The following is a 14416-nucleotide window of genomic DNA, read 5'->3' on the forward strand; positions in this document are numbered from 1 at the left end:
TTCTGCCTTGAGAAAGCAAATAAAAAAGTACAATCCACCATTTTGATTAAATGAACATTAAAAAATCATGTTAACCCAGGTTCTCTGTCAAAACCTTTTATGAAACCGCCGTTGAATGAAATAGGAGTTTGCAAGGTTGATAGAATGAATGGCGCCACAAAAATCTGGGCCCAATTCTGCAAACATTTATGCATATGAATAATTTTACTTCTCTTGTGTAGCTGCACTGACTTCAGTGAGACTACTCAAAATGAGTTAAGTCACTTCTATACCTGTTATTACAATAAGGTTTTTCATGAATGCAGAATTGGGCACACCTGTTTGTAGGGTTGTTCATGGGTGCTGAGCTCTGCACCCAAAGGCCCTAGTCCTGCAAAATGCTTACATATGAGCTTAACTTTATACATGACTCACTGAGCTCAATGAGAAACTCGTAGTGTAGACCAGGCCTCAGTAATAGTAGTATAAGGGCCCTACCATCAATCAAACCCTGACCTCGCCCCCTTGACCCCTCAGCCCCGCCCCTTGACCTCTTAGCCCCACCCACCGGAAGTCCCGCCCCATGGGTTATTACTTCCGGGGTCAAGGCTGCCACATGACCGGAAGCAAGGTGTGTCATGTGACACCCACCCCACCCCTTGACCCCTTTAACCCCACCCCTTGACCTCTGCCCCCCCCCCCCCACCGGAAGTCCTGCCCCATGGGGTATTACTTCCAGGGTCAAGGCTGCCACGTGACCGGAAGCAAGGTATGTCATGTGAACCCTCTAACAACTCCTCCCACTGCCCTCTACCAATCAGGATGGGTTTCGCCCCGTAGGACTTCCCCCCCAAGAGGAGCTTTGACCAATCAGGGCAAGTTCCGGAGGGGGGTGTCCTCTCCAGAAGTGGGTCTTGTGACCCCTCTAACAACTCCTCCCCCCACCCCGCTACCAATCAGGAGGGGTTTTGTTCCGATAGGACCAAGAGGAGATTTGACCAATTAGGATGAGTTCCGGGGGCGGGGTGACCCGTCCGGAAATGATTCGTGTGACCCCTCTAACAACTCCTCCCACCAACCTCTACCAATCAGGCCGGCCCGAGAGCAGATTTGACCAAAATAGGGCAGGTTCTGGGATGGGGTGAACCACCCAGAAGAGGGGCGTATGACCCCTCTGCCAATCAGAGCGCAGCACCATCACCCCATAAGGCCCAGCGTCGGGCAGAAGAGGCTGTCTTTTACCAAGAGCGCGTGTTTTAGAAATCGTGGAAACATGGACTCCTTCACCACCCCCGTGAGAACTTCGGACTTTGTTTTAGCCCCGAGGGCCTTCAACAAACCGCGGAGAAAGCGCTACATCAGCGACAGTTCCGAGGAGGAGGAGGGGGCAATTCAGGGGAGCCCTTTGGCCCAGCCATTGATGGATACCCCGGACCCTGAAACCCAGCCGCTTGTGGGGCCCCACGATGAGCGTGATGGCCTCTTGTTGGCCACCCCCCGGGAGGAGGAAGGTGATCGCAGCTCGGGGAAGTCACTAGTGGACAAGATGAACGCTCAGGTAAATGAATGCTTAAGAAGTGACGGTCGGGATGGGGTTGTAACGGGGCTAGGAACCAGGGATTGTGTAAATCAAAAACCGAGCAGTGGGGTGCTTACGCTGTTTCTTTTTTGAAAAAAATCTCTCAACAGCTCAATGATGCCTTTCTAGAGGACCCGGAGACTCTAGACAGCGTTGCACCAAGCAGCGAAGATGAACCGGGCCCACCTTGTTTTTGCTCAACGCCAATACAAAATGTTGAAGAGGACTCCGAGGATGACGGCTATGAGGAGTTTAGGAGGAGGCTTGGCATGGAACTGACTGAGCCAGTGCCACGTCGTGAGCGTAACAAAGTCATGCAGACTATTGTACGCGTTGCTGTTTATTCTGTTCTTAATCACTGTCTTAGGGAAAAGCTTTTTGAAGATTGTGAGGGCTGTGTCATAGATGCACCAGGCCAGCGGCACCATGACTGTGTGACTTGGACTTCAGTGGATATAAACTGCAAGCTCCGGGGCCTGTGTGCTGAGCTGTGTTTGGAAAGCTTATTAAACACTGTGATTGCCATAGGTTATGCTATGCAATGTCTATGCCTAACCCAAGAACATTTAGCACAAGGGGTGACCTTGATAAATGCTGTGCAATTCAGTGGAGACCCTGACCATGTTTTAAAGAAAATGACCAAACCGGAAGATGCCTGCTTAGAGCGTTATATTGACCGTCTGGTCCGCACAAAAAGTTACAGAACCCTGCTTAAGAAAAAGGCTATTTGTAAGAAATCTAAAAGGATTAAGTTAGAAAATGGTGAGGTGCCAAACATGCGATATAAAACTTGGTAGCTGTAAATTTTAAAAAAAAATCTATTGAAAAGGGCTTTGTGACTATTTGTATTTCTGTTAAAAGGTCTCTGGCCCTTAAGGGAGCTTAAAGTCTTTTTTTCTTTCTTTCTTTTTTTAATGGAGCATCTTGGTTTGTTTTGAAGGAGCTGTATGTCTTTTAAATAAAAAAAATTGTTTGTGAGAACCTAGCTCTTGTGTCTTTTGTGTAAGAGAGACCCATTTACAGCAAAAAAAAAAAAAAAGCTGAAATGTATGTTGTGGGAGGGGGAAAAATACCCTAAAAATGTGTTTACAATAAAACAAACGGGGATGGTTCAGACATGTGGTTGAGTACAATAGAGTTGACTTATTCTGTTGAACTGAACGGGTTTAACCACCCCCCCCCCCTCACTGAATAGCCAGGGTGACTGTGATTACTCACCCTTGTTGCCATAGGGTTAATTTTGATGGGGGTGCACCCATAGTAAGGGAGGTGGGTGGGTGAGGATGGTGAGTTCTGATTAATATGAAATGAAATAAAACCTCAGGAGTTTGCAGATGCTATTGGGCAGTTTAAATATAACCCCTGGAGTTGGTGGAACGCTATAGGCCAGTCTAAATATGGCCCAGGAGTTGGTTGAAGGCCACGGGGCACTTTTTCTAGAAATCACCCCCCGTTCCACCAAACTTTAAGCATGAAAGAACATGTTTTTAAAAACAAAAACAAGCCCCAAGACATTCATTGATAGCTGCAAAGGGCCCCTCACTTGAAATGGTTACTGTAAGAAGGCCCTACAGGGTGGGGGGAACAAAAAGTATTTGAACTTAAAAAAGAAAAGCAGCCCAATTGTGCAGAAAAACTTATTCCCCACCCCCGATCACAAAAGGGAATGCTAGGGAGGGGTGATCCAATCAACCTGCTAACTATTTTGAAACAAAAGAGTTAGGATGGTGTAAAAAAACAACAACAAAACCTCAGGTAGCTTGGAGACTGTCTCTTTCAACAGAAACTCTCTTGAATTGCTGCTGGGCTGCAAGTGGAGGTATGTTCCCTGGTTTTTTTTTTTAACTCTGAAAATATATATATATTATATAATGCCATTTTTTGGCCATGCTATCTTAGTAAATAATGGTGCATATCTGTATTGCAGTGTGATCTGTTTAGCATGGAGCCAGTAACTTTAAGTTGCAGTTCATCACCAGGCCAAGGTAAAAACCATTTTTAACTGTAGTTGTGCTTAATAACTTCAGGTATTACATAGGTTGAATAGGGATTTGGGAGCTAATACTAACTAACATTTTGGCTTGTTTTTCTTACCCCAAAGACCCCAAGCACACATGGCTGGGGCAGGGCGGGGGCCAGAACAACCAGGGATCTTTTTAAAAGCATGTGGGTTTATTGAAAAGTATTTTGTTGCAAACAGTGTTTTAAACTCTGTGTGTGTGTGTGTGTGTGTAAAACATAGGCGGTTTTTAAAAAGTATATGTCTACAAACTGATGGTGATGGTGTGTTTCCAATTAGCAGGGTTTTTACTTTGCAAAATGAGATGTATTTTAAAAAAAAAAAATATTTGTGGGGGTTGTTTTCAAAGTGGTAGAAATAAACTCAAAACCTGTGATTGTTGTACAGCCTGAAATGGATTATTTTGTTTTAAAGCTATGACTTTTTTAAATAGAAAAAACACTCTAATGGATATTATTTTATTTTATTTTAAAGTTTACTAGACAGTTTCATGTGTTTTATTAGAATGTTGTTTGCTTTACAGCACGGTCAAAACTTGAGCGGGTAAAAATGCTCAAAAGAAAAAGGAAAGAGACAATTGAAAAGAAAAATTCACAAGTATCAGTGACAGATGGATGGATGAAGCCGGGTAAATATATTTTGCTTATTAGTCTGGTTAATTTATGAGGTTTTGTATTTTAAGTACATACATAGGTGTGGGTGAGAAAGCTGGCAAAGTTACATTTTTGTAAAATGCTTTTTTTTCCCCCTCCTGCCCCAAGCAGGCATATGCAGCCCTTCTGACAAGGCTGTAGTGGGAGCTACAAGGACCCCTCCCCGAGAACCACCAAAGAACCAGGAATCTGCTTTGAGACCTTTATCAACGCAAAACAGCACAAGAGTGCAGATGAAGCATCAGCCCAGTCCAAACCTCATTTACGTCAAACCCAAGGACAAAACAAAACACTCTGGTAAAAAACATCCATGCAAAGACAACTCCAGTTCCTCAGCGGCCACCGCCACGCCAAGCCCTGAGAAAACTGTGAGCGAAAACGCCCACATTCACAAACCCGGAACAGGCGCTCTAGGGATTGTGAATAAAAAACCAAGGATTGAAAACACCTGCGATGCCAAGGTATTGCAACCATGCAAACACAACTCCAGTTCCTCAGTGGCCACCGCCGCACCAAGCCCTGAGAAAACTGTGAGCGAAAACGTCCACATTCACAAACCCGGAGTAGGCACTCTAGGGGCTCTGAATGTGTGCAGAAACACACACATTCACAAACCCAGAGCAGGCACTCTAGGGGTTGTGAATAAAAAACTAAGGACTGACAAAGATCCCCCATATTCTAGTATTTGGGAAGAGTTTGATGCTTCATTCAGAAAACTGATGGACGCTGTATCTTCGGGGAGTCTAAAACTACGGCATTCTAAAAAGATTTGGAAAAAATACGACGCTTTGTTCAGAAAACTGATGGACGCTGAATCCTCAGGGGGCCTAAAAGAAAGGCGGGCTGGAAAGGGTGGCTCTGATCAGGCATGACTAGGTGTGGAAAGGGGTACCCTCAAGGGTGCACATCAGCTCGTGTGTAAACAAAAGGGCGGACGGCGCTTGGGGGATAAACAGATGGCTGCCAAAAAATTCCAGGCCAGGGTCGCTGTAAAAATTTTAAAAAGGGCTAAAGAGGTAATGAGGGAAAAAAAACAAAAAGAGATGCCCCCTACCAGAGGCTCTCAAACTGGCATGTCTGAAAATGGGGAGGCGAAATCAGACTCTGGTTTAGAAAATTCCCCAGAGTGCTCTCTAGACGGAGTCCCATCGACTCCCAATGCCCCTCACGGAGGCGTCTCAGAGTCTGACTCTCAATTAGTATCGGATGTAGAAGATGCCACTGATGGTTCCGTAGAGGAACCCCCAAGTAACCCTGAAAATGCAGAGGTGTATATGGAGAGAGTGAGAAGTTGGCAACGTGAATTACCTAGATTTGGGGGGTCGGTGTATTGTGAGGAGTTTCGTTTTGTCCATCTTGAGCAAATAAATTCAGCTCAACAGGCTGTTGAAGCCATACACAGAGGGATACAGCTAGTTCTTGATGATGTTAATGGTAGGGTAGGCCCTGATGATTACGTACAGTTACGTTTAGAGAGCCGTCATTTAACTAACCCTTTGTTTTCAGTCAGAAGAACTAGGGATGAGCTGTCTGCTGAGGATTTCTTGAACCAGACCTCAAAGCTGCTTCAGAGCAATAGAGAATTGCATTTCGATGGGACGTTGCGCCTTGTTGTGACAGTTGTAAAAAATAGGGGTGGGGGCGCTCGACGAGTTTTAAATTCTATCCTTAGTAGTCAGATTATTCATAAAAAGAGACAATGTTTAGTAGACCTGACTTACACCGGTACCAATCTATGTTTTGCGGGAGGGCTCTTGGCTGTCATGGCCGGTCATAAACCTACAGATGCAGAATTGTTAGCAGAGGCGAGAAAGTTGCACGAGAAACTGGGGTGGTCAGATCAAAAAAAGGTTATGCTCACTGATGTAGCAAAGTTTGAACAGCATTTAGGAGTTAACATACAGGTGGTGCTGTATGCGGTGAAAGGTGGCTGGGGTTTTTTTAAAACGGGGGGCCCCGTGTACCCTAAGACTTATTTCATCCTGTTGCACAATGAACATTACTATGGGGTTCTGGATGTGAAAAAGTTGTTCGGAGCAAAAAATTACTGTGAGTTTTGCCACACGGTGTACAGTCACGACCATTCTTGCAGGTATCGTTGCCGTCTCTGCTTGAGCGCAACATGCTCTGACAACATGGGTGTGCAGCTGAGGTGTCCTAGCTGTAAACTGTATTGTCGGTCCAAAGAGTGTTTAGACAGACATGTCAACTGTGCGTCAAAAAACCAAGTTGAATGCCTGTCTAAAACTTTGTGCGGTAAGTGTCAGGCGTACGTGGACAAGCAGCACAGGTGTAAAGGGAGGCGCTGTAAGCAGTGTCAGGGTTTGATCGTTGGAGATGTAGACATTCACCTCTGTTTTATGGACAGCCTTAGAAAGCCCGAATCATCAGAAAAGTATATTTTTTATGATTTTGAATGCATGCAGGAGACTGGGTTGCACACTCCCAATTATATTTTTGCAATGTCCCTAAAGCCGGAAAAATCCTGGGAATTTAAGGGTGACGAATGTCTTTCTATGTTTGTTAAGACCTTTATTGGCAAAGAGTTCCGGGACTACACGTTCCTAGCACACAATTCCAAAGGTTATGATGCGTATTTCTGCGTTAGACAGTTACTGAAGGAAAAGATGTGCATAGAACTGATCACTCAGGGCAGTAAACTAATGTGTGTGGAAGTTAAGGCCCTTGGCATTCGTTTTATAGACTCTTTAAACTTCTTGCCCATGAAGCTTAGCAAGCTCCCACAGGCGATGGGGTTTGAAGGTTGCAAAGGGTATTTTCCACATTTTTTTAACACTTTAGAAAATCAAAATTATGTGGGGCCTATGCCCGGTGTGGAGCACTACGGTGTAGAAAGCATGATGCCCAGGGAAAAAGCAGAGTTTCTCGACTGGTATCAAGACCACAGCTCTGAGACTTTTGACCTGCAGAAAGAGCTTGCGTATTACTGCCAGCAGGATGTAAAAATTTTGAGACAGGCTTGTATCCTATACAGAAAAGAAATTATGAATATGACGGAGAAGGTCGATCTAGTAGAGAGAGAACCCGGTAAATTCACTGAGATAAAACTGTGTATAGATCCGTTCCGGTACATAACGCTGGCATCCGTCTGCATGGCTATGTACAGGTTTATGTTTTTGGAGCCTAACACGGTAGCTCTTCTCCCTCCAGACAACTATCACAGACAGAAAAAGAGATATTCGACCCCATCTATCCAGTGGCTGTTGTATATCTCTCAAAAAGAACATATACAAATACGGCACGCTTTACAGGGTGGGGAACTACAGGTAGGCCCCTACTTTTTAGACGGTTATGCCAATATTGACGGGGTACACATAGCCTTTGAGTTTAATGGGTGTTTTTTTCACGGCTGTGTCGCCTGTCATTGTGAAAAAGCACAAAATCCTATGACGGGGACAACTTTTGGGTTTCTTTATTACAAGACGCAGCTCAAGACCGACTATCTAAAACGGCTTGGTTTTGTAGTGAGGACTCTTTGGGAGCACGAGTGGGTGGTGATGAAAGAAACAGACAGGGAGCTTGCGAGCTTTTTAAACCGAGCCCAGTTACCCCAGCCTCTCATGCCTAGGGATGCTCTTTTTGGGGGGAGGACGAACGCCATCCGTCTATATTATAAACCTAAGCCCGGGGAAGAAATCCACTATTATGATTTTACCAGCTTGTACCCTTTTGTAAACAAAACGAAAGACTACCCTATCGGGCACCCCGATATAGTTTATGACAAATTTGGACCCCTTGCAAATTATTTTGGAATTGCAAAAGTTAAAGTGTACTCCCCACGAGGCCTCTTTTTCCCATTGTTACCTGTCAGAGTGGGCGGCAAGCTTATGTTCCCGCTATGCCGAACCTGCGCGGAAACCGTGCAGCGGGAGACGTGCACCCACACTGACGAGGAGAGGGCCATCCTGGGGACTTGGTGCACTGTGGAATTGAATGCAGCCATAGCGAAGGGGTACGTGGTGGCTAAAATCTATGAAATCTGGCATTTTAATGAAAAATCTGATAAACTCTTTTCGGAGTACATAAAATTACACCTCCGCCAGAAACAAGAGGCTTCAGGGTATCCCAGCTGGTGCACAGACGAAGACAAACAAAATAAGTATGTTAACGATTTCTACCAGAAAGAAGGCGTGCTTTTACGCCGACACGAGATCAGGCTAAACCCCGCTAAACGCCAAATTGCTAAACTGTTTTTAAATTCTCTGTGGGGTAAATTTGGCCAAAGAACCAACCTACCCAATACCAGCATCGTGAGAGACCCTGACGAACTCTTTCAGTACCTATTTTCCCCCAACTACGAGGTTTCATCCTGTGAGTTTATCGACGATGAAACAGCGTGCGTATCTTGGAAGCACGCAAAAGACCGTTATTCTGTCTCTGGCAATACCAATATTTTCATAGCCTGTTTCACCACCGCTTATGCCCGCTTAGAACTATACAACCTCCTAGACGGATTGCAAGAGCGGTGCCTGTACCACGACACTGACTCTGTGATATTTGTGAAAAGGGAGGGGGCCTGGAATCCCCCTCTGGGGGATTATTTAGGGGACCTCACGAGTGAGATCCCACCAGATCAACACATCACCGAGTTTGTGTCGGCAGGCCCAAAAACATACGGGTACAAACTGTCGGGAGGAAAGCCTTGTATGAAGGTCAAAGGTATTACCCTGAACGTAGCAAACTGTGAAAAGATCAACTTTGACAGTTTGAAAGATCTAGTCCTGGACTATTGCACGGGTCTGCGAGAGAACCCCTCAAAAAAGATAGAGGTGCAGCAACCCTCTATTGTAAGAAACAAAAATCAGTGGCAAATAGAGACAAAAACCCTTAAAAAAACACAGAAAGTCATTTACAACAAGAGGGTCCTAGGAGAAGGGTTTAAAACCCTGCCCTACGGTTTTTGAAAAATGGATACGAGGTGGAGACACCCCTTTTCTGCAATTCTCGCGGGGCCTAGCAACTGCGGGAAAAGTTACTTTATAAAAAATGTATTGGATAATGCCAAACAAACATTGTCTGTTACGCCTGAGAATATTGTGTGGTGTTACAGTTGTTGGCAACCCTTGTATAAAGAACTGCTCTGTAAATACCCCTTTATCAATTTTGTGGAGGGTCTGCCTGATGCTTTTGACGATGACCGTTTGTTTCCTACCAATAAAGTGAACATGATTATCATAGACGATCTGATGAACTCCGCTTGTGAAAGCGATGAAATCGAGAAAGCCTTTACCAAGTACGTGCATCACAGGAACCTGAGCATTATGTATATAGTTCAGAACGTATTTTGCCAGGGAAAAAAGAGTTGCACTATTAACCTAAACACAAAATACATGGTTCTGTTCAAAAACCCCAGGGACAGATTACAAATTGCTACACTCGCTCGGCAAATGTACCCCGGCAAAGCTCAGTTCTTTCTAGAAGCTTTTGAGGATGCTACCAAAAGGCCTTATGGCTACCTGGTGGTGGATTTAAATGCTTCCACACCAGAAGCTTATAGGCTAAGAACTGGTCTTTTCCCTCCAGACTGGCCGGCAGTTTATACTTTAAAAAGAACAACAGCCCTGTATAAAAAGAGATGAATTATTGGCAGGTCCCTTTTTAGCAGCCGGGGTTGCTGACTGAAAACATGTCTAGCTGCGTGAAAAGAAACCTGGGCCTTTTAAAATTACTTAGCAAATCGTCCCCACAGCAAAGGAGGGCTATACTGTGCTCGGCCTCTGACGATCTAGTAGCAGCCATCTCAGAAATAGCGCTCAACACCTTAAAAGGAAACGTACCTTTAACACCGAAGCAAGTGCGTGTGCTGAAAAAGAAACACACGCTTATAAAAACTTTGTGTAATAAAAGGGTTTCACTTAAAAGAAAGAAGCGTCTGGTGAAGCAGTCTGGGGGGTTTATAGGACCCCTGTTAAGTTTTGCTATCCCTCTGATAACGGGGCTTTTAACTAATCGATAATGGAGTATGCAGAAAAAATGTACCTGGTGCCCAGCCGGCAGTTGGAGCAATTAAGTGCTCCCCCTCCGGCAGAGGAAAATATCAGAACGACTGCAACTCGCTTACTGGATGCTGAAATGAAATCTGTTCTTCAAAGAACTGACTTAGGTGAATATGAAAAGGCTAAACTTTACAGCACCGTGCTTCAAAGGTACCTAACGTACGTGAAGCAGAGCGATGTGGACAAAGGAAAACTAAGTCTGTTTCTACCAGAACAGGAACAGAGTGTGACTGCCAAACCCTCCGAAACACCAAAGACCTCAGACTCTGTTGCTCAGGAGGTGTTGGATAACGTGAATAAGCGTTATAAGAAAAATGCATCAGTATTGCTAAATAAGCTGAGCCAAGATAAAAACATTTCTTCATGGACCGATAAAGGGTCTTTTGTGTACAAAGGCTCTGTGGTTAATGGTTCTAACATGCTCGACTTAGTCAGGGCCGTCACCCAGACGCGCTCTGTTCCTAGCAGACATGTACCTAAAGGATGGGATGTGTTTATGAATGCCATGGCGGAACTGAACATGCCATCTTCCATCATGGGCAACGCGACCAACAGAGATCTTTTGGAACGCCTCAAGGCCTCAATCGCCGACACCGGTGTGGACCAAGAAACAGTGACCCCTTTTTTGCCATCTAAAAAACGAAAATTGGCTAAAAGAGCCGAATGGCTCAGTTTGTGATCTTTTTCACGTTCCATTTTTTTTTAAAACTGGTAATGTTTTGCTTTAAATAAAACATTTCTGAATTGGGTCATTGTGTTTTGTTTTTTTTAAAAAAAAACCACGCCAAACATCGATTGTCTTTAAACTCCCCACCTGGGGTGCTTTATTGGGTAACATGACTATGAAAATCATTGCAAGATACGCATGTCTGGGCTTGTTGAAACATGCTTTGAGCAAGGCTAGGCATGGCCAAGTATTTAAATTTATTTTTTACAAAATTCATCACCATCCGGTCGTTTTGCACTAAGTCATTAGAATACAATTTTAAAATCCGGTCAAAAGATAAACCCTTGCTACGATGGTGTAAGAAAAACACGCAGTGATAGCCGCAGGCAACGGAGCTGGGGTCTTGTAATTGTCTGTTGTGAAACACAATGTCTGTGGCATTTTTGTTTAAAAATTTCATAATGCTTTTAGGAAAGAACACACTGTTCGGGGGATGCCCGTATGAGTCAAAAAACTCTCCAAGGTTACGCTCCACCAGATACACGGCAAGCCAGTGTTCACCCGGTCGGCTGTGTGGATGTGTGTTGACCACCAAACCTAGGGGTCTCTGAGACAGCTTGCCGCCAGGGAGCCAATCGCAGGGAAACACGTCTAAGAAATTCTTTTTCGTGTAAGGGTCTGTTGATAAGACACGTGAGAGCTGCACGGTGTCCATGTTCACATGTAGTCAAACAGAACATTTCTCCTCTGATTTATCTCTATGACGTTGTCAAAAACCCCATACACGATCATATTGACGGTAATGGTTAAAACCTTCCCAAAACGAATTTCTGCTCTCAGGTTCCCGGTTTTAATCAGGGAATAGTGATCGGCGCATTCCTGGTCGGGGGACAGGTCAAAGGCAAACATGGTGTAACCCTGTGCAAACTCCTCACGGTCGATTAACAGAGAACGATCTTTCATGTGTTTACCGGCCGTCTGTACCAGATTCATGTATTCTCTCACGCAGCGTCCTGCCTCGAAGTCTGGTTGCAGAGGCTTGGTCGGTATCTGCTCACCATCCACATACAAGGCCACAAAATTAATATCGTAATGCTTAAAATGAAAGGGATTTTTAGCGTAACTTCCGCTAAAGGCATCGTTATCCACGAACCCCAGGACAAGCATTTTGGGCAACTGTCCCAAGAACAGGTTCTCCTGGTTACTGACCCTGCTGCCCGCAGGGATGCTAAACACTTTCATTCCCACACGGTCCACGGGGTATTTGGCATTAGCGGTAAGCAGGGCCTCGGCATGCCCCAGACGAACGCTCGGGGCCACACGTACTTTCTTCACAAAAAGGGATGCTGATAGAATGCGCAGTTTAAAGCCTTCGGTTCCGCTGCCCATTAAACAGAAAGGATCTTTACTGCGCGTCAGTTTAATTTTCACATCCACTCCGTTCAACAATAGTTTTTCTTGAAAAAACAGGTCGCTGTGTAGATGACCCAGAAGCTCTACTGTTCTGCTTTGAGCGGTCAGCTTTGCACGCCTCACAAACCCTAGATTCTCGCCATCCAAGTCTGTGTCTTCCTGTTGTCCGGCAGTGTCTTTGTAAAAGAGGCCAGCGGAAAATTGCATGGCGAGGGTGTCGTTGCTGTAATTGAGCACCGATTCTATAAAGGCCCTGTAAGGGTAACAGTTGTTGCTTTGGCTTACAAGACGGTCTCCGAGCGTGACATCCAGCTGACTAAAAATAGAGGCCACTGGGTAATTCACCAGGCCCACCTCGGCACCCGCGTTGAGTTCAGTTCCGTCTCCTTTTACAATCTTGCAACACAGGTACAGCAGTGTGTTGTTTAAATCCATATAATCTACGCCATTCCCTGCTATAAAGAAGTCAATGGGGGCAGACTCCGTAACGGCCGACAGAGGTGGCACCTCGATGTAGATGCTTTTCTCAATGCTGGTCTGCGTAGGGGCTATTTGGAACAAGTCTAGTTCGGATTTGGTGCATTCTTCAGACCCGCAGTGAACGAAAGCCATGTTGATTAAAATATATCTCTTGTATCAGCCGGCGAGTGTTTCCTCTTTCGCCCAGGCTTCCTCTTGGACTTTCGCTTATGGCCGACCCTGCGGGTCAAAGCCCTTCTTTTAAAGGGTTTCGGGGGACCTGTGCGTGGCGGGTATGACGCATTTCTCTTTCTCTTCTTCCTCCTTTTAATGTACATCAGCCCCGATCCTTCCTGTGAAGCTGTGTTCCCCACCTTCTCCAGAACAGCGCGGGAGACGTGACCTACCACGTCTTTAGCTATGTTTTGAGCGGCGGTTTTTACGTGGGGTTTAATAATCTCTAGCCCCCTCCTCAAAAGCGGTACGGCTTTTCGAAAGAGGCTACGGAATATTCCACCCACGCCTGCCCCATACATCACGGGGGCCCCATGATATCCGGGAAGGGCATATCCCGCCTGGGCTTTGTAATAGTTTCTGTAGACGTTGGGGTCGCCGTAATTTTTTAGGATCGCCATAATACTGTTTTGCTTTTTTAGAAAACTCGCTCTCTCCGGGGGCGCAGGTGTAGCTTGATGATCACCTTGCCAAAGCGAAATGAGACGCTTTTGTTCTGATCTGTCTTTATTTCAATGGTAATTGTGTCGATGTGGTGTTTACTGATAGGGACGTAATGAGGTTTATCGTAGGTGATGGTGACAAACTCGTTGTTCCTTCCTTGGACGGGGACACAACGTAACAGGGGAACAGAAAAATCCCCCACAAACTGATGTTCTACGATATCCGTGTACAGATACAAGGAATTAAAAACCCCTGTAATGTCTGCCGAGAAAGGGAATTTTTGGACGCTGTGTTTGGGGCCCAAGCCCAGAATGTTAGCTAGCTCCCCGCTGGTAGAAAACATATAAGTAAAAGCGGCGGATTTAAGTCTAATTTTTCTACCCACAGGGTCATAGTTCATGACCATCTCAGGCGGTCCGGGGTGACGAGCTATGATACTGTTCATATGATCCAGTAATTCGGGTATGGATGCGTAATAACCTCGTCGTAGGATGAAACTCCATGCCATATCTCCAAAGGTGACTTCAAAAGGGGTGTCTTCGTTGATAGTGTTCCAGCTGTGCGGGTATTGTATTTCCACTAACCCCACCTCCCAGGCACCCCGGAGATCCAAGGGCTTAATTAGCCGTATTGTAAAGTTCGAGCTGGTGTTTTGGGGAAAAACTGCAGCGCTGGCGTTGCTGGGCAAAGTAATGTAAAACCCGCCGTCGCTCATCTTCTCTGACTTTGCGGGGAGGAATAACTTTTGTTTGTTTGTTGTTTGCGTCTAAATGTCACAGAGTTGAGAAGCTTTCACCCAGCTGTTAAACTTATCAGGCCACCCCAACCATTTTACCAGTAGTTGCTTTTTTCTCCCTTTTCCTTTCTCCGCTAGAACTTTTTCAACCCTGTAAATCCTGTCTCGTTTGGGGTTTACTTTTTGTAATTCTTCAAGGTAAAAAGATCCAGTAA

At 45.2% G+C, this 14416-nt stretch overlaps 1 protein-coding gene and 1 long non-coding RNA gene across 2 annotated transcripts; both read left to right on the forward strand.

Moving 5' to 3' along the window:
- Positions 1–1065: 1065 nt before the first annotated feature.
- Positions 1066–2734, forward strand: LOC141985041 (uncharacterized). Its single transcript, XM_074948748.1, has 2 exons — positions 1066–1537; positions 1669–2734. The coding sequence occupies exons 1-2, from the start codon at positions 1145–1147 to the stop codon at positions 2353–2355; spliced, it is 1080 nt and encodes a 359-aa protein (XP_074804849.1). The 5' UTR covers positions 1066–1144; the 3' UTR covers positions 2356–2734.
- Positions 2735–3327: 593 nt separating this feature from the next.
- Positions 3328–5026, forward strand: LOC141985048 (uncharacterized). The gene is made up of 4 exons (XR_012638862.1): positions 3328–3377; positions 3486–3543; positions 4102–4206; positions 4340–5026. It is a non-coding gene; the product is annotated as an uncharacterized LOC141985048 (long non-coding RNA).
- Positions 5027–14416: the final 9390 nt, after the last annotated feature.

The sequence above is a fragment of the Natator depressus genome, chromosome 1, assembly GCF_965152275.1.
Source record: "Natator depressus isolate rNatDep1 chromosome 1, rNatDep2.hap1, whole genome shotgun sequence".
NCBI lineage: Eukaryota > Metazoa > Chordata > Testudines > Cheloniidae > Natator > Natator depressus.

Coding starts and splice junctions, on each gene's coding strand:
- LOC141985041 (XM_074948748.1), top strand. CDS start 1,145: ATGACCCCTCTGCCAATCAGAGCGCAGCACCATCACCCCATAAGGCCC. Junction 1,538..1,668: donor TGGACAAGATGAACGCTCAG/GTAAATGAATGC, acceptor ATCTCTCAACAG/CTCAATGATGCCTTTCTAGA.